Below are 20,242 nucleotides of genomic sequence, written 5' to 3' on the forward strand. Positions count from 1 at the left end.
GTGCATGGAAGATACCATCACTAAAACCACCGTCCGCATATATCCAAATCAGAAACCCTGGGTAAATAAAGACGTTCGGGCCAAGCTAAAAGTACGGGCCTCTGCCTTCAACTCCGGGGATGCTGATGCATATAAAGCAGCCAGGTATGACCTCCGAAAGTCCATAAAAAAGGCCAGAAAGGACTACAGGGACAAAATGGAGTCCAGCTACCACAGCTTTGACACCAGGCGACTGTGGAATGGACTGCGCTGCATCACTGACTACAAGAAGGTCAACACAGTCAGTGTGCAGCCCACTGCATCTCTCGCAGACAAGCTTAACAACTTCTATGCTCGTTTTGACGCAGACAACAGAGAGCAGATCCTCTACCCTCAGGAGGACAGTGAGGCTGCAACTTTAACTCTGAAAACAGAAGCTGTGAGATGGACCTTTAAAAAGGTCAATCCTCACAAAGCTCCAGGACCGGACGGCATCCCAGGCCGGCTACTCAGAGTGTGTGCAGACGAGCTGGCAGAGGTGTTCACCAACATCTTCAACCTCTCCCTGAGGCAGTCAGTGGTCCCCACGTCCCTCAAAGCATCCACCATCATTCCCGTTCCCAAAAAAATCAGTGGTCTCCTGTCTGAATGACTATCGTCCTGTTGCACTGACATCCGTCATCATGAAGTGCCTGGAGCGGCTGGTCAAAAGTCACATCTGCTCCTCCCTCCCTGACACACTGGACCCTCTTCAGTTCGCCTATCGGACAAACAGAGCCACAGAGGATACCATCGCCCTGGCAACGCACACCACCCTCACTCACCTGGAAAAAGGGAATACATATGCAAGGATGCTCTTCATCGACTACAGCTCAGCATTTAACACCATCATCCCCTCAAAACTTGCCACGAAGCTCGTCGACCTTGGGCTGGGAACACCAATCTGCAGATGGATTCTAAACTTCCTCACAAACAGGCCCCAGGTGGTGAGAGTTGGTAAGCACACCTCCTCGTCACTCATCCTAAACACAGGTACGCCACAGGGTTGTGTGCTTAGCCCCCTCGTATATTCCCTGTTCACACACGACTGTGTTACTAAACACGAGTCCAACACCATCATCAAGTTTGCGGATGACACAACCATCATAGGCCTCATCACAGACAACGATGAGACAGCCTATAGAGAGGAGGTGATGGCACTGTACGAGTGGTGTCTGGAAAATAACCTGACTCTCAACATCAGCAAAACCAGAGAAATGATAGTGGACTACCGGAAACGACCAGTCAGGGAACACCAGCCCATCCACATCAACGGTGTCAAGGTCGAAAGGGTCAGCAGCTTCAAATTCCTTGGCGTCAACATCACCGAGGATTTCTCCTGGACCCTTCACACAGACACTGCTATCAGGAAAGCTCGCCTGCGGCTTTACTTCCTGAGGAGGCTGAGGAAGTTTGGCATGAACGCCAACATCACCTCAAATTTCTACAGGTGTGCAATTGAGAGCTTGCTGACGAGCTGCATTACAGTTTGGTACGGAAGCTGCTCTGCCAGCAGCCGTAAATCACTACAGAGGGCGGTGAAGGCAGCAGAGCACATCACTGGCATGAGGCTTCCTGCCATTCAGGACATTTATCTCCAGCGATGCCTCCGTAAAGCACACAGCATCATCAAGGACCAAAGCCACCCAGCACATCAGCTGTTCTCCTTGTTACCATCTGGCAGACGTTACAGGAGTCTGTCTGCTCGGACTACAAGACTTAAAAACAGTTTTTACCACCAAGCCATACGACACCTCAACCACAACACTTAAACACACACAACACAGTCCACAGGACGCACTCAGAAGCTACCCTGCAGCTTCACAAGTACTCTGTTTAATCTGCACTCGTCACTCCACTTTATTGTTATTGACATTTATATTTAAAAAGTGCAATATTGTAATTTTCTGCTGCTCATTCCTGTGCAATATCCCATCTGCCCCCCCCCCGTCATATTTCTTCTCAAGACTTTCTTATTTAATCACTAGTGTACATATATATATATATATATATATACATATATATTTATATTTATAGATACATATATATTTAGTCATCTTTTCTCTTTTTACCATGTCTCTCTAATATTTTGCTCTTTACTGTTTTTCTATTTATTTTTTTATTATTTTATTTTATTATATTTTCTTCTACTGTACCATGCTGCTGAGTGACTGCTACTCGTCAAACACATTTCATTGCAATGTTGACCCTGTGCTAACTTGCATATGACAAATAAAACTGAAACTGAACTGAGGATCCTTTTCTACGTAGCTGACAGCTGGTAACTGTGCAGGGGCGGATCTAGCAAAGTTTAGCCAGGGGGGCCGATAGGGCATGAACAGGGAAAAGGGGGGCACAAAGACATACTTTTCTTTCTTATTCTCATTTAAAATGTCTAGCTTTTAATCAATAATTATCTGAATCTCACACCCAAAGTTTTAATCTGATGTAAAATGTATAGAAGTCCATTACTGTATATAGTAGCTATTAAGTCTAATATACCCTAGTAAGCTATAGTACTTTTTCCTTTGGGAAGGTACGATCTGTGCAGTCTGCAATTCTGTTGAAGAAAGATGTTGAATCTATTTAATTATTCTTGAAAAATAATTGATTTCTGTGCATTTTTTTTCACCCTGCATCAAATTAAAGTTGATTACGTCGATTAAGCATCATGAGGTGGGGGGTGGTTCCCTTTTTTTTTTTTTGCTGGGAGTTTTAGAACCCTATTAGTTAGGTTGCTTACTCTTTAAAATACCAGAATAGGGAGGATGGAGAAGGTTTACGTTTATTAGATTGATCAGTATTGCTGAACTATGAAATATTTTGGGTGCAGTGTATTTTTTGCATACAAGTATAACAGAATAGCTTTAGTGGGGTTTTTTTTGTTTTTTTTGTAACTTGAGTACGAACATATACAAAAAGCAGCAAGATATTAAAAAAAACCGTTTTATTGATTAAAAAACACTATATCGGATTCATATCGGTATTGGCAGATATCCAAATTTATGATATCGGTATCGGACATAAAAAAGTGGTATCGTGCCATCTCTAGCACATACAGCAACAAACACTGTTAGTAAATGTGTCCTGGAGCTTATGCAGTTGCAAAAAGTGCTACTGCTGTAAGTAAGCCTAACAGCTTCCAGATCACTTATATTTCTGGAAAGATGGCAAGAAGGGCATTACTGCTCATCTCTACAATCTCCCAGATCTTGGAATACAATGCCTTTGTCCTATGAAAACCACTTCACAGTAGTAGGAGTCCACTAAAACCTACAAAAGAAGAGTGATCCTGGAAGAAATGGGGCGCACACTAGTGACCTCAACAATTGCAGGACAGCCTTGTCCCTGATGCTTACATGAAAAAAAATACGAAGATTTATGAAACCATTAGGACTTTATCACTGTTTTATCTGAAAAGTTACTGGTAATATATAACCTAACCTGGATTTAAAGTGTAAAAATCAGATAAAATTTTGGTTTTGATTAAAAGGACTGGTGCTAATTTAAAGTTTCGGTTTAAAGTCGGTAAAGTAGATAAATGTTTTAAAAAATATACATTTTACAGCATTTTGTGAACATACACAAAAATGGCCATTTTTGGCAACGGACAAGCTGAGAGAAAGTTTTATATTTTTACTCTCCTTGAACAAGAATAATAGTGCACAGTAATCAATGTTGATGTTAATCAATTAGATGTCTCAGACTCTATTAATAATACAGTGGTCCCTCATTTATCGCTGGTGTTATGTTCTAAAAATACCCCGCGGTAGGTGAAATCTGCGAAGTAGCCAACTTTATTTTTTACAATTATTGTAGCTGTTTTAAGACTGTAAAACCCCTCACTACATGCTTTATACACTTTCCTCAGACAGGCACGAACATTTTCACACTTTTTTTCTTTTGTTTAAACACTCTTTAAGTTCAAACCTTCGTAGAAACACAAGTCCATTATAAAATGAAACTGTGCAAAACGTTTCGTCTGCACTGTTATGTTTGTCGGGGAGAAAACTTAAACATACAGTGCAGCACTTCAGGGTTACACTGCTAGCGAACGAAAATTTATGTAAATTCGACAAAATAAACTCATTCTGTACAGCAGCGGTCTCCAAACTTTTATGCACCACGGACCAGTTTAATGTCAGAAAATATTTTCACAGACCGGCCTTTAAGGTGTCGCGGATAAATACAAAAAAATAAAATGATACAATGACAAAAACTGTGGTATTTTGTAAATATAATAAACGTGAATTCACTGTGTAATTGTGTAACCTTATTAGCAGGGTCCTCCTGAAATGCACCAACAACATTGAGAGTAACATCCTCCTCTCTGCTTATTGATGCTCTCTGGTTGCTATGGTAACGTGTAAATAGTTCTTTCAAAATAAGACACACGACTACAACACGGGAAAAGACCCAGGGAACCCGATTTAACGATTAAAAACCATACACTTCACACCCGAGCCTCAACTCTCGCGGCCCGGTACCAAACGGGCCCTGGTGTTGGGGACCGCTGCCGTGCAAAAGACACGGCAATAGATTGATTGACAATGGTCAGCAATCAGAACGCAAATAAACCATTTGCTGTTTATTAAAAAAACAAAACAAAAAATAAAACCCCAAAAAGAACAAAAAAACCAAACAGCGAGTCTGAGAAAGGTGAACCGCGTTATAGCGAGGGACCACTGTACAATAATTTCCAGTAGCACTGCTGATATATGAAATGGTGAGTTTTGAGGTTGTCTTCAAACAAGTGCATTGTACTAGAAAAGGGTGTTTGAAGGATTAAAAATGTAAAATGGTCATTACTTTTTACATTTATGAAAAAAAAAACAAAAAAACAGAAAAACAAAAAACCCACACACACACACTTTAAGCAGAAAAAGTTGCAAAGAAACAAAAACATAACACATGGACACTTTTGGCCATGAACAAGTTGAAGAGATGGTGATTTTTTTAATAAACCCAGATTGTTAAAAACAAACACTTAGAATCAAATTTATTTATCAGCAGCATCAATAATAACAAAAATACAATTTAATTTTTGCTGTCAAAGTCGATTTAACGGACGTTAAATGTTTCCGGTTAGTGTGGAGGTCACAATATGGCGCTCCCCAGTGGCTGCAGCCAGGTGCTCTTGAGCTTAAGATATCACTGATGTTTTAAAGCACAAGCTCAACCTTGACGTCCATATTGGCCTTATACGGCTCCAGTAAGGGGCGTATTTCTTCAGCCAGGAATGTTTTCACCTGAAGAGGAGCAGGAACAAGAAAATGTCATCAAGGGGGGGGCAACAGACACAGCTGCAGTAATAGGGGAGCTGCAGCTTGGCTGAAAACATTCATCTGTTGTCAGACTGAACTCGAAGTCCTTTAAATAGATGAAGCAACTTTACTTCATCTCACACTCCACTACATAATTTGCCAGTAATCCATTTTTGTATCTATTATGTATTTTGACTTGTTCATCACCATAATAATGTTCTCTGTGGCCATGAAGGGCAAATCATTGTGGATGCGTGTCTCGATGACTTTGGGGTAGACCACAAGACCCTCTGTGATGTTCTGCAGCGTGCTGAGGATGATGTCGGCTGCCAGGAAGGACTCTGGCAGGAAGGTCCTCCTGCACAGGAGCAAGGCAGGGAAGAGAGGAAAGAAACCATCAGTAACGACAAGTAACAGCTTTTTACTCAACCACTGAATCCTCAGTACCAATGTGCAATGCACTGTAGGATGTGTAGTTCTTTAACCATTAACGCAATGACAGTCTTTTACTCTTGATTTCTTTTGTTTTTTCCTTCAGTTTTTTTTGTTTTCCCTTTATGGCCACAATTCCTCTTGGCTGTTTGGCTTGGTTCAAGGTCTCAAACTCATGGATTTCCTGAAGTGTCAGTGGGAAAAATGAAGGAGAAATCCACTTTTAAAACCAGAGTCCTTACAAAAGTGGGCAGTCACTGTGGCCCTCCATAAAAACTACTGTGGGCAAAAATCATAGTCCTGTTACTAACAGTTAGCTCTCCAAACTAGCCTAATTTAAATTAAGCTACTTATTCTTCTAACAGGAAAATCATCCATCCATCAATCGTCTTCTTATCTGAGGCCGGGTCATGGGGGTAGAAGCCTAAGCAGAGAAACAGACCTCCCTCTCCACAGCTACCTCCTGCAGCTTATTCTGGGGCAGCTGAGAGATACAATTTCTCCAGTGTGTCCTGGCTCTGCCCCGGGGCCTCCTCATGGTGGGACATGCCCAGAACACCTCACTCAGGAGGCATCCTTGTCAGATGCCCGAACCACCTCAACTGGCTCCTTTCAATGTGGACGAGCAGCAGCTCTTCTCTGAGCCCCTCCTGGATGGCCGAACTACTCACCCTATCTCTAAGTGAGAGACCAAAGACCCTTAGAGATGGTAGCTGGTAATGTGACCGCTACAGCTCCCACATCACTGCAGCACCAATCCGTTTGTCGATCTCCTGCTCCCCTCTCCCGTCACTAGTGAACAAGACCCCAAGATACTCAAACTCCTCCACTTCGGGCAGTAACTCATCCCTGACCCTGGCACTCCACCCTTGTCCGGCTGACCGCAATGAGTGAAAAATATAGGGAAGAGTTCACCCTGCCCAGGTTAGGGTTACCAAAGCCCCACCCTGGGAGTCAGTCCTGGGGAGGGTGCCAGAGGGCAAGTGTCTCGTGACCGGGCTTTGGCCCATGGGGCCTGGCTGGACCCACCCTCCTGTAGGCCCACCACCTGCAGGAGGCACCTTAGGGGTCAGGTGCAGTGTTTTCCAGGCAGTGGCCAAGGGCGGAAACCCCGGCGGACCGATCCACGGTTACAGACTAGCGAGGAAGGAAATCATATTAGCACTAATTTATCAGTGAACACAACTGTTTCACCTTGGTTTACCTTATTTTTTTACTATTGAACTATTCAACTTTTTTAATATTTCAGCTATTTTTACACTATGTTTAACTAACAAATTTACTTCATACTACCATACAATTGTAAAATGTTAAGCTTTTGTTCTCTCCGTTATAGGATTCTTTGTTCCTCTCAAGTCTTTAATTTTTTAAGAAGACCTTGCTGATGCAGAAGCAACACTCGTAACTGAGAATCATTGTTCACTACTATTTATTGTACGCGTCTACACTGATGTGATATCTACTTCACAGAGGAGAACTGCATCATACCAAATTCACAGCTGTGTAAGTGTGTCTGTGTTGGCTGACCTGTTGGCGCTGTCATCCAGTGTCCTCTCCAGCCACTGCACTGAGGCAGTCTGCAGGGGGTCAGCAATCAACGTAATCAGATGTCGGGCCAAACTACAGCAGCGTTCTGCACGCATGGGGTTCCTCTTGTAGGGCATAGCACTGGAACCTGGAAGAGGAGCGGGCAAAGCTTTAGGCTGAGGAACAGCTTAACAGGTAAAAAGTGCTTTTGAATGAGCGAACGTACCAATCTGCTCCTTCTCAAAAGGTTCTTCAATCTCTTTTAGGTTGGCCAGCAGGTGGATGTCTGTGCAGATCTACAGCAGATGACAGCATAAAGTTTAGACTCTGTTAGATCAGCTTTTGAAGCTCAAGACCCAAGTTTCTTTAACCACCAATAAACGAAGACATTTCCTCACCTTGTACACAGAAGCTCCCAAATCAGCGAGGGTGGACATGCAGTCTATGTCCACTTTACGACTGTACGTCTGTCCGGTCACCAGGTAGGCTCTGGATAAGAATGGAACAAATTAGTTATAGCCCGTGTTTCAAACTGTTCCTCCTTGGACCATATTTAAAAAACATGTCAGTTAATATTGGAGACAGGAGTTTGATACTTACTTCTTAAAGCCAGCCATCTCTGTCACCATCTTGTCAAGCTCTTCCACCTGGTGGCACACAAGGAAAACTGACATTAAAAAGTCATCACAATACGGTGCTGTGGGACTTCAGAAACCACCCACGTGGTTCTTATGGTTGTTTATACCTTGTCATGGTCCCCCTGAAAGAGCTGCAGGAAGCTGGCCTGGGTGCCTGTGGTCCCCTTGACTCCACGGAAACGAAGATTATCGCGGGCTCGCTCCAGGTTCCTCACATCCATCACCAAATCCTGCAGCCACAGACACGCTCGCTTCCCCACTGTGGTCAACTGGGCAGGCCTGTACAGAGAGGAGGAGAGGGGCACAGTGGGTGTGTTTGACATCAAAGTTAGACAGCTCCATCAGTCTGATGAAGGCCTATGAAAACACTGCAGCTGCAGTCGGACTCACTGGAAGTGTGTAAAGCCGAGCGTGGGGAGGTCAGCGTATTCCTCTAAAAAGTTTGCCAGCCGGTCGATGACTCTGGCCAGCTGCAGGAAAAACAAGCCTTTAATGATGCAAATCACGGTGTCCAACTTATTTTACATCGTGGGCTACAAACAGCCAACTTTGATCTTTAGCTCCCAGAAGCAGTGAAGATGCATAATAAATGTGACCAATATGATGCATAGCCTGTCCTGTAATCTTTAAATATAATTTTCATGAATTCAATTCAATGAAAATGTCCTGTTAGTTTTTTTAATGGACTCACTGTAAAAACAAAAAAACTAGCTGACAAGCTTGTTTGATATTAATTTGCACTGTTTTCATAGAATTTCTGGACAAACAGGTGAGTCTCACCTTGGGCAAGAGGATGTTGAAGCCATCACGCAATGCAATGAGATCCTGAAGAACAGAAACGACAAACATGAGAAGCTTTAAAGAGTCAAAACTCATCACTGCTGGGTTTATTTGTGCAATAGTCATACTTACAGTATTGTCTCCCACATAGCATGACGTAGCTCCGAGGTGGATGATGGGAGCAGCTGTGGGGCAGCAGTGTGCAAAGGTGTGGACGTGCGCCATGACATCGTGCCTCAGCTTTCGCTCTTCTTCAGCCGCCATGGCAAAGTCAATGTCCTCTGCATGGCTCTCCATCTCTGCAATCTGGGCATCAGTGATGGGCAGACCCAGAGCCTGAGGAGGAGAACATTGAACACAGAGACATGATGACAAACAGGAAGAGTTTCTACAAGCAACTTGATAAATTTAGAGATGGCAAAACAAAAGTGCTTGTAGTTACAGAATGAATTCTGAACCATTTCCTGCAGGGTTTCATTCATTTTCAGAGTTTACTTATAAGCTGCTTCCTACTTACATCCTACTTTTTATGTGGCGCTTTTTGACTCTTGATAATACAGTTCTTTACTTTTAAGATATTCATTTATCAACAGTCACAAATGCAAATGTGTTTTATATAAATACACATATTTGCAGTATTGGCTCTGCGGTTGATGAAAAGGATGTTTGGGTGAAAGTCACAGTGACTTGCATTGCTAAGCTGATAACAAACAGCCTGCTGTTTATTAGTCATTAGTCTGTCAGCGTGTCTTTTCTCCAGTTTTGATCACCATGTGCTGTCCTCGTGAGGAGGCACAGGCACTCAATATCCTGATTAGACTGACTGTATTCTGCTGGGACACCGTAGTCACGTGATTCCTACAGCACTACAGATTGGTCAAAGGGGTCATAGGTCAGACAGGTCAAATAAAACCTCAGTAGAGAAGATGCCACAAACACAACAGCATTTAGCCAGAGTTACTGTTACTAATTTTCCCACTTGAAGAGCTTTCTGTTCATCACAGTAACATTCGCTGTCGAGACAGCAGCAGCTGTTCAAATGATTCAGAACATGTACTCATGCGTGTCGATGCTCACGTGGCTCTGCGATGGAAAACAAACTGCAGATTTTCAATTTTAGAATCTCATAATAATGGTGACGGGTATTTTTGAAAACGGAGATTCTCCGTTTTTGTTTTAAAAAAAATAATCCCGTCCACACGTAAACGCAAAAATGAAGGAAAACGCTGCTGGGAACATGCCAAAGCAACAGTTGGCGATATATTCCTAACCGTGTAGAAATGTTGGCCAATCAGAAATCTAGAAGCCTCGGTGGGAAATAGTAAACAAAAATGGGGCACAGAAGCAGAACCGAGTCGTATGTGTGGAGGGACAGTAACTGTGTGTATGTAAGGATTTAAACGCTGCAGAGAGCACAATTAACAGTAACAGTATTGTAGAAGTTTATTTCACCGAAACAACGTGGCGCACCGTGTGACGTCAAAAATGGCGCACACCTTTGACGCTGCCTTTTCTCCGTTTTCCTCGTCCACACGTAAATGCAAAAACCGAGTTTTCGAAAATATCCACCCTGGCAGGCGTTTTAAAAAGGTCTCCGTTTTCAGTGACCGAAAACGCCGTTTACGTGTTGACAAAAGGTGCAAACGCATAGAAAAATCTGCGTTTTCTAAAAAATACCCGGGTACGTGTGGACGTAGCCAAATGTTCATTTAAAATATGACCTATGACACTGATTACTGTATGGTAGCAGTCTGCTCAGTCAGCACCGGGCAGCATCCACACGGCTCTTAAGACTTCCTTATAACTATGTTTAGAGCAGGAAACTTGATAGGGCTCTGTAAAGGTCGCAGACTTCTTTCATTAGCTTGTATCAATGGGTCGTTATATCAAACCTTCTCCGCTTTGGCGAGGAAAATCCACAGCTTCCTCCAGGTGATGAACTTCTTTTTGTCGCTGAAGTTGTAGCTCATTTCTTCGCTGGTGTATCTGGACACCAGAGGTGAGCGATACTTATTCATGTCTTCGGCTCCAGCCATGGTTGCTAGAAACGTGAAAACTGTGAGGGTACGGACCGGGGAGCGACAGGATCTTAAGTAGTGATGCGCGGATCGATCCTGAAATAGCGATTCCTCGACATTTATACAGCCGTATTTCGCACATGACTATGAAAGGCGGAAGAGGAAGTAGTTCCTTTGAATGTAGACAATCCGAATGTTATAGTTTATTTCCACTGTGTTCCTGTTAATGATAAACTACAAATTTACTCTAAATTACTAAAATATCAATATTTTAATGTGAGAATTGATTCTAGAACATAAATGATTGGTATCGCAGGAATCGATATTTCAGGATCGATCTGCACATCACTAGTGCGCACTCACAACAATGGTAAATCTAGTGTTAAGGGTAAGATCTCATATTTGTTTAAATTCAGATTGAACCCTGAAGCTTTTGAGAAAGTTTCAATAATCTGCAGAATTTTGGGGATTTCATTCAGGTTATTTAGAAAAATGGTTGTATCGTCGGCTAACTGGCTGATAGAGAGCTCTTTACCCAGGATAGATATCTTACCAAACTCAGTATCAGTATGGAAAGCATTTCTGTTGCTGCAATAATACTGGAATACTGTTAAAGGTAAAGATTTCTTTAGATACTAATTGAGGGTCAGTGCATAGCCGACTATCAATTTGTAGACTATTTATGGCGTTTCTCTCTTGTCTTATCTTTTCTAATGTACAAAAATATGCTGTACTTTTTTCGCCATCCTCGATCCACTTGGCTCGGGATCTCAGATATGCTCCTTTAGCCTTTTTAGTATAAATATCATCTAAAGAAGACTGTAGAATACTTCTACGTTGTTTGTCATTATCATTAAAAAAGGGTTTCCAGCAGATGTGATTAAGTTCTCTGATAACTTCAGTTTCTTTTTGCTTGTTCTGATGAGCTATTATTTTACTGTGTTTAATTGAGATTTGACGTACTTTAAACTTAAAGAATTCCCACTTTTCTGTGTAAGAACTTATGTTTTCATTAGTTGAAATAAGTTCTAGTTGTCGAAGTATTTCGTTACTAAAATTTTCACTGGTAAGCAGGGATGAGTTAAACTTCCAGTAACCTTTATTATGAGAGTTTTTAATTTGAGGAGTGACACTGAAATGTATCACACAGTGGTCGGTTAAAGGCGCAGCTGAGACACCCACATCTACACTATTCTGCATTAAACTGTCTGAGATTAGCCAGAAATCGATACGCGATTTAGCCGAACAATCAGGCTTGAACCACGAAAAGGACTGAACAAGTGGGTTTGCTAATCTCCAAGGATCTATTAGGTTGAGATTGAGACAGAAGTTGTGTAAAAATGAATTTATATGATGGGAATGGAATTTAGAGGGTGATCTATCAAGCCATTCATCATAAACCATATTGGAATCTCCACCTAATATAAGATTGTTTGTGGAGTATTTGTGAGATAGTTCTTTTAGGTGACTGGTAATCTCAGTTAATAAAAGTTTGTTCTGAGCTACATTGTTGTAACCATAAACATTACATAAGATCAAAAAGCTATTATCCACTTTGAGTACACAAATTAGCCAATGGCCCAGACTGTCTTTCCTATGAGTTTCAATTTTATTACGAAAGTTTTTAAATAGTAAGGCTACCCCAGCTGATTTGTTAGTACCGTGACAAAAAATTATTCTTTCCCCCCACTGACTAGACCAAAAATTTTCATCTGCCTCCACAGAGTGTGTTTCTTGTAGCAGTATACAGTTCGCATTTACATTTTTACAGAACAAAAATATTGATTTTCTTTTAACACTGTCTCTTAAGCCCCTAGTATTTAAAGACACACAGTTAACATTGGAACTAAGGAATGACATAAAAAGGAAGTGAGAAAGCAAAATAAAAAGAGGTTGACTGTTGTTGTGGAAGTTTTCGATTAAATAAAGCCTGCAGATGAGCGGTGAGCAGTAGCTAACATTCTTTAATCAAAACTGTGGAGTTGTCTGCTTCCCCCAACTTCCTTACTAGACCCCCACCATTTGTCTTACTGTATGAGTGTGAGACATGTTAAAATCCAGTGGCACCAAGGCATCATACAATAAAATAATGGGATTAATACATAAGTAAAAGAAATTCCTATACAATCCCACCCTTTGATTCTTAAATCAAGAATCACATTAATACCAGAATTTCTTTCCTGACATTCTGTAATCACATCAACATTATTGTACACTTAAAGGAGTTTCACACTGTGTATCCTCACTTCACTTTTCTCCCACCACCCTTTGTTCATCTTTAATCAGCCCCACAATCTAAGCTCTCACATGCAAATGGCAACAATAATGACACAGAGATAAAGGCCTTCTCCAGAGTGTCAAAGTACTTTGCATGGCAAAGTGAAACAGCATTAGGTGGTCATTCCCAGTCATGGTCATGGCTCCTGGTGTCTGTGCCGTTTACAGAGTCATAATTCCAGCGCTGATCTCCCTCTGTGCTGTCACCTTTGGAGCTTGGCATGCTCTCTCCATCCCTCGATTTCTGTTCCAACGCGGCTGTAGATTAGGAGCAGAGCAAGTCGTACACTCCTGTAGCCTTCCTCAACATCAATGTAGAAACTCTTTCATTTTATTTTAAGATTTTGCTGTTCAAAATCTCCTCGTGACAATCTTTTGGAAGCCCAGTGGTGCAGCCCACTGTCGTTTGTCAGTTGTCCTGGAGATGGTCCCTGCTTCTCACTGGTCCTCTTGAAGCGTTCTCTCCCAGTCATGGTCTGCATCTGCACCTCAGTCTCTTCTTCCATATCCCTCATGTCACGGTCTCTGCAATTTAAAAGTGAAAGCTCCCCCGGAAAACCCTCTTTTACCATATGTTAACTTAACACATTTAGATATGCACAATAAAGTTGCGCATTGTCTCTTAAAAATTCCAGGACCTCTCCCCTGGATTAGCTTCACTCCAGGACTGGTCGTAAGAAAAAAACATTAGCTAGTGGTGTGTCCTGCTGTAGATCATGTGATTAGATCCCACGATTAACCCTTTGCTGAGGAAAAAGTGATGTAGATGTTAGCGCAGCGCATCTGTATGCACACTTTCTCACAGTGACATTTGCATTGTAAACAATACAAGGTCATGAATAACACACTGCTGTTAAATTCACAGACACAGAAAGTGGCAATTAAAAGGTTAAGTCAGCACGGCCCAAAAGCCCATGCAACCTGTTGCTGTCACCTTTCTGCTCCTGTAAAAAGAAACATACATACATACATACATCCACCCTTTTGTCACTCTGGGTGGAGGTGCAATCTTGCATACTGGTGTCAAGTCAGTCAAGCTTTTGTCAGTCCAGTCAGTCCCCATTTTTTATTAGAACCTCCCGTGACGCAATAAGTTTCTACTGCCAGCAATGACGCCATTTCAAAAAAAGAAAAAAAAATTAGACTGGATTACCTCGCTGAATCCTGTTTGACAGGGACTTGTTTTCTGATTGTCCCAAATAAGTGGCTTTCTCCCAAGCCCATTTTAATTTTGGAGAAACTCACTTGCGATTGTTCAACGTGTTGTGTAGTGTAGATCTTGTAGGCCTGCTTGAAAAAGAGAAAATTGCCAAACAGAAAATCTCAGTGCACTGTTTCTAAGCATACTCTTAGAATGATAGATCAACCAAAGGAAAATGCATCAGTAAATCTCCAAAACGTTCATCCACCAGTCACACACCTCACACAACAGCAATATTCTATTAGATGATGAGTTTTTTTGTTTTCCTCCATGTAACCAGATGTGTGCCATGATAAGACCTCCCCCACACATCAGAAACAAGAAACTCAATAATCTATTAGTCTCCACTCATCTGACCCTCCTGCATCATTCTGTTCACCCCTGCTATGGGTCAATCATCCTTGCCCAATATAATACTAGTTCACTAGTCTATGTATCACTTCTTAACCTACTAAGTGAACCGGACAAGGTGATGGTAACAGAAACGCATGCTTAAAATGCTATTTGATCTTCATGAGCTTCATTGCATGTGTGCTTGTGTTAGTAGGATTAATCCATTTTTCTGTTTGTGTAATTTTTGTGTACCTCTCCTCTTTGCGGTGCTCCAGACACTTTTCAATTCTCCACGCAAGGCAGTCGTTTTTCCTCCCAGTTTCCTAAACCCAAATGTCATTTCCCACACTAAAAAAGCCTTCCTCCATGTTCTCCCCTGCTCCTTCCACTGTGGTCTCATCTCATCTCACCCCCCCCCCCCGCAGCAGTCCAGTGAGAGAGTTGTCTTTCAGCTTTGTCCTGTGTTTTCCACTGTCTCATCTTGCCATTTTGCTCCAAAAGTGGCAAATGTCCAACTCAGGCAGTCTTTTCAAAGGTCCATTCACACACAGTGAAGTTGCAGCTCATTGGAAATGCACATCCATCCATCCAGTCATGATGATGCAATTTTTCTCCTTGCTGCCGCTGTCTTGCACAGCTGCTGCTGCTGGACCTTTTCTTTCACTGCTCAGGGTACTGCTGTCTCTTGCCCTGCTGTGAGCTCTTGATATCCATCTCGTTGTTCTGGAACTGCATTTCTTGTCTTCAGGGAGAGATTTTTGGAGCTTGTGTTCTCAGGGTGACAAACACATGGAAGTTAAGCTGTAAAATAATTCAGCCAAAACTTGGCTTGAGTGTTTCTAATGGTGTTAACCTATAATTTTCTTCCGACTGCTGCACGTGGAAAATTGCTCCGGGTCTGCTCTTCACCTGCAAGTGACACTCTGAGACATTTTGATCATTGTTCTCACTGCTTAAAACAACACATCTCCTCTCTCTGGTTCTGAACTCCCCTTTCTTAAAAACCGAGAGAGATTTTAATTGTTTTATATTTTTTTTAAAAAACAAAACACCAAACTCTTTTCCTATTTTATTGCTTACTTTCATCAACAATTCTGCTAATTTTGTGTGTGTGTGTCCACCCTAGGGAAGCTGGTGACCTGCAGTACCACCACCTTCCGCTATTTTTTTTTTTGTTGTTTTCCTTGGGGGTTTTTTTCCCCATTTTCAACATTTTTAACCCCCCCTTTTTTTTTTTACAGTTTTTACACACACACACGTTCACACACACACACAGACACACACACACACACATCAACTTCTCCCACACAACCATTCCCTTTCATCTCACAACATACTTTTACACACAGTTCTTAACATACAGTCACATATTGAGTTTTGTCCCTGGCCACCCGGTGGAGTGCTTGCTGCAAGCTGGTAGGACAAAGGTACCTTTTTCCTCAGGGGTGATCAGCCCGTCCACGGAACCGTTGTTCAGCGACCACACGGACCATCCTGTTCGTGACGCCATTTTGTTGTGGAAGTTTTCGATTAAATAAAGCCTGCAGACGAGCGGTAGCTAACATTCTTTAATCAAAACACAAAGAAACAGACAACCAAGTTGGTTGAGAGCCTGCATGACCGCGGGGCAGACGGTCAGCAGAGTCTCCCCTGAGCCTAGCATGCCTCTCAGTTAAATACCTTCTCCAGGAATGAAAGGCAGTACACAGCTGTTTCACAACTTAAGGTTCACACTCTCTTGCTACCTACCAGAGTCCTCAAAGAGACAAAAGATTCTTCCTGTGGAGTTGTCTGCTTCCCCCAACTTCCTTACTAGACCCCCACCATTTGTCTTACTATATGAGTGTGAGACATGTTAAAATCCAGTGGCACCAAGGCATCATACAATAAAATAATGTGATTAATACATAAGTAAAAGACATTCCTATACACTGTACTTCAAGTACCCAGATAAAAGTAGAACTCTATAAAATTGGCAGCACTTAATCCCTTAAAACTGAATTCACAAAGTGCAAACGACCTCTATGAAAAATCATTATAGTAACGTACCAAATAGGTAATATAAACAGTAAGTATTGAACCTGCCTATTTAAAACTTTTGGCATTCCTAAAGTTTGGTTAAAGAACGTGACCTAAATAGAATTGTTAGCAAAACACATTGTACTCGTAGAGTAATATGCTGACTGGTTATTTTGAATAGTTCGACAGTCACCCAGGGAATACCCGAACTCCGTTGATGTAACCGGCGTGCCCTCGGTAGCAGACGTTCTTCCCTTCAGCTCTGGCTTGCTCCATTTTGGGCTAAACTGCAGCTCTTGCCTCCCAGTCTAGTTTGCAGAAATCTTGCTTGAAGTAGATGCCTATACTTCCTTGCACACCTGGGAATGCTTAGTCACTTTCCAGAAAGCGTCTTGGTAGTGCTTCATGGTGAACTGAACTATTATTTGTCGATGTCTACCCGCTTCTTTTTTCCCTAGACGATGGACGGTGTCCACAGCGTTGCCCAGTGAGGAAGCCCAGTGTGGCGCGATCTTAGCCAAGATGTCGATAACTTCTTTGCGGGTATCTTTGTCATTTTTTTCTTTCCAGCCCTGGATTTTCAAGTTCCAGCGACGCATGTATCGTTCTAGTTCCAATATTTTCTCTTTCAGCTCTGCGTTTTCTTTGTTTAGAGCAGGAATGTCTTTTTCCAAACCAGACAGTTTAGCCTTACAGTCTTTTATATCGTCTGCGTTCATTTCAGCTAGCTTGGCAATGTTAGCCACCATTATCATGTTGTTACTTAGCTGCATGCCAAAGTCATCGATTTTGTTTGTTAGCGTGTTAATGGCTTCTATTATGGAGTTGTTGGTTTCCACACTTTGGGACACAGTACCCTTGCTAGGTGGTGTGGGTGCTTTGGTGGGCGTAGGTGGAGTTTTTCTTTTTACTGACGGTGTTGAAGTCTCCATTGCATATTCGTGGTCAGTGGGTGCGGAGCTCTTGGAAGCTACCGCTGGCTTAGCTGAAGCTTCTGTTTTTCCCCGCGTCATCTTCTTCTTCTTTAAATGGCAGATTGGGTCCGTTCAAAAGATTTCCTTTGAATGTAGACAATCCGAATGTTATAGTTTCTTTCCACTGTGTTCCTGTTAATGATAAACTACAAATTTACTTCTCCCCCCCCCGCCCCGCTCCGCTCCTTCTTCCTCTTCCTCTGAGTTTTTATAGCAGTTGTACCAACTTACAGTTGTATTGGGGAGGGGCCAAGATGGCGACCGAGGTAGATGCTCTTCTCCGTGGCTAAGCAGGATTTTGCAGTTTTACTTCCCTTTCAGCCATCGTTTTATTCTCTGAATCACAAGTGAGTTATCCTACTGATCTTATTCAGTACACGTATGCGGCACTTCTAAGTAACGGCTTCCTGAACCATACTTCAAAGAATTTTTCGCGACCCTAGCCTCTTTGCAAAGCGATAGCTCAGCTAACAGCAGGAAAGCTTTGTTACCTCAGCCAAGTTTCCAACAACTCAGGGTAGCAAAAGGAAGGAAAAAGAAACACCCATGAAATTTAAAAGTCTAACCAAAGGAGCAACCAAGGAAATGGAGAGAAACACAGGTGTAGCTGGCTCCAAAACCAGCCCCAAGAATGCCGTGACTGCCGAACATGACTACAACCACAGCAAAAGTCCTGAACTGATGCCACTGCCGGACTCGGACCCCGATACTCCAGCCAGACCGGATGGTAAAAAACACAAAGGTGATATATCTCTTGCTGATGTGCAAAACAACATTGCTACTTTAATTAATGAGCGCTCAGATAATCTGGAGGCTATGATCAGCAAGAATACTGTTAACATCGAGGCCATGAAGAAGTCTATTGACTTCATGTTCTTGAAAGTAGAATCTTTGAAGAATGTCACCCAAACAGTTAAATCTACTTGTGAAAAAAACAGCAGCAGATTGTCGCAAGTAGAACTGAAGGTTAACAAAGTTGAAAGATACCATCGGAGATGGAATCTCAGGCTCTCAGGTGTCCCTGAGCAAAAGCAAGAAGACATCACCAGAAAAGTACTTGACATCTGCTGCACTGTTGCCGGGGAAACAAGTGCAGGATTCAAAAACAGCATTGATGTAGTTCATCGCCTGGGCCGCTACAGCGAAACTCAGGAGAAACCAAGGCTGGTTATTATTCGATTTGTGACAAGATCAGCTCGCGACCTGATCTGGAGGAAAGCTAAAAACTGCTCCTTTCTGAAAGAAAATTACATGAGGTTCACTGAAGATCTGTCCTCTGCCGACAGAGCGATTCGAGAGAAGCTTTGGCCTCTTATTGATGCTGCAAGGAGAGAACGAAAAAGAGCTCACTTTGCCGGGGTCCGTGTGATCATTGAAGGGAAAGAGGTGCACCCAACGCTCACTTCGCCTGAGGATCAAGCTGCACCTGCATTGATGGAGGTTTCATGCCCTCCTTGAGGTATAAAGTTACAGATGTCAAAGGAGTTATTTATAATTTTGAGGTTCAGGATAAACGTTAATACCAGTTCTATGTTAACTAAGGGAAGTAAACGGTTCATTATTTTGTGTTAAAGCCGCACTGTCTATATCACTTTGTTCTCTCAATGTCAGGGGTTTAAGAGACACTGTTAAGAGAAAAACTTTGTTTTTGTTTGCAAATCAACAGAATACTGACTTTAAAACGTCTTGATGCATTCTCAATCATCCAGGAAAGTAAATCTCCAAAAGTTGAATCTGTTCATCTGGACGTAGCGTTTTGTGGGAGAAACGTTTCGTCACTCATCCAAGTGACTTCTTCAGTCTCAGCTGACTGCAGGTTTCCCCAAACCTTATAAACCTTGTTGATCAATGGTCATGGGAATTTGCATAATTATGATTAAGGAACTGACCTCACAGCCCATTGTTCCTTCAGTGGGCTGGTTTCAGTCATTATGCAAATGTACTGTTTATAAGGTTTGGGGAAACCTGCAGTCAGCTGAGACTGAAGAAGTCACTTGGATGAGTGACGAAACGTTTCTCCCACAAAACGCTACGTCCAGATGAACAGATTCAACTTTTGGAGAGAATACTGACTTTGTTTTTTTTCAAGAATCACACTCTGTTATTAAGGATACTGCTTTTTGGAAAACACAGTGGGGCAAGGACCTATGGTTCTCACATGGTTCAGAAAGATCGGCAGGAGTTATTACTCTGAAGAACAAATTTAATGGGAACGTTATGCACTCTGAAATGGACTCAGAAGGACACTATGTGTTAATGATTGTCAACATTGATGGTACACTTCTTCTTCTTGCCAACGTGTATGGTTTTAATTCTAAGTCTGATAATGACTTCTTATTGGATGCCCTTGAAACACGCTTTTTGTTCTGGTTATCCAAATACCCTAATCTCCTGTTATTAGTTGGAGGCGATTTTAACATTGCTCCAGATCCTTCACTAGACAGATGGCCACCTAGCTCAAATAACTCTCTGTCTTGTTGTTTAAAAACATTTATGCAAAAATTTCATTTAATAGACATTTGGAGATTTAAAAACCCTAAAGCCAGACTATTTACATGGAGTAACAAATCCAACTCTTCTAAATCCCATATTGACTTCTGGTTAATCTCTGATTGCTTAAATAGGAATAATGTTATAGCCAATATAATGCCAACTCCACTCACGGACCACAAAGCGGTATCACTTCAGGTCTTTTTCAATACTAATGCTGCCCAAACTTGTAGGAGCTGCTACTGGAAACTTAATAACTCCCTTCTAAAAC

The 20,242-nt window shown here is 42.1% G+C and overlaps 1 protein-coding gene across 1 annotated transcript; it reads right to left on the reverse strand.

Annotated features, from left to right (window-relative positions):
• Positions 1-5,000: 5,000 nt before the first annotated feature.
• Positions 5,001-10,737, reverse strand: LOC100706639 (adenylosuccinate lyase). The gene is made up of 11 exons (XM_019358113.1): positions 10,552-10,737; positions 8,792-8,995; positions 8,660-8,704; positions 8,270-8,349; positions 7,987-8,158; positions 7,842-7,888; positions 7,640-7,730; positions 7,468-7,537; positions 7,242-7,389; positions 5,490-5,640; positions 5,001-5,267 (listed from the first exon to the last, which is right to left on the reverse strand). The coding sequence occupies exons 1-11, from the start codon at positions 10,693-10,695 to the stop codon at positions 5,181-5,183; spliced, it is 1,239 nt and encodes a 412-aa protein (XP_019213658.1). The 5' UTR covers positions 10,696-10,737; the 3' UTR covers positions 5,001-5,180.
• Between the last annotated feature and the right edge of the window lie 9,505 nt (positions 10,738-20,242).

The sequence above is a fragment of the Oreochromis niloticus genome, linkage group LG4 (assembly GCF_001858045.2).
Source record: "Oreochromis niloticus isolate F11D_XX linkage group LG4, O_niloticus_UMD_NMBU, whole genome shotgun sequence".
NCBI classification, from domain to species: domain Eukaryota; kingdom Metazoa; phylum Chordata; class Actinopteri; order Cichliformes; family Cichlidae; genus Oreochromis; species Oreochromis niloticus.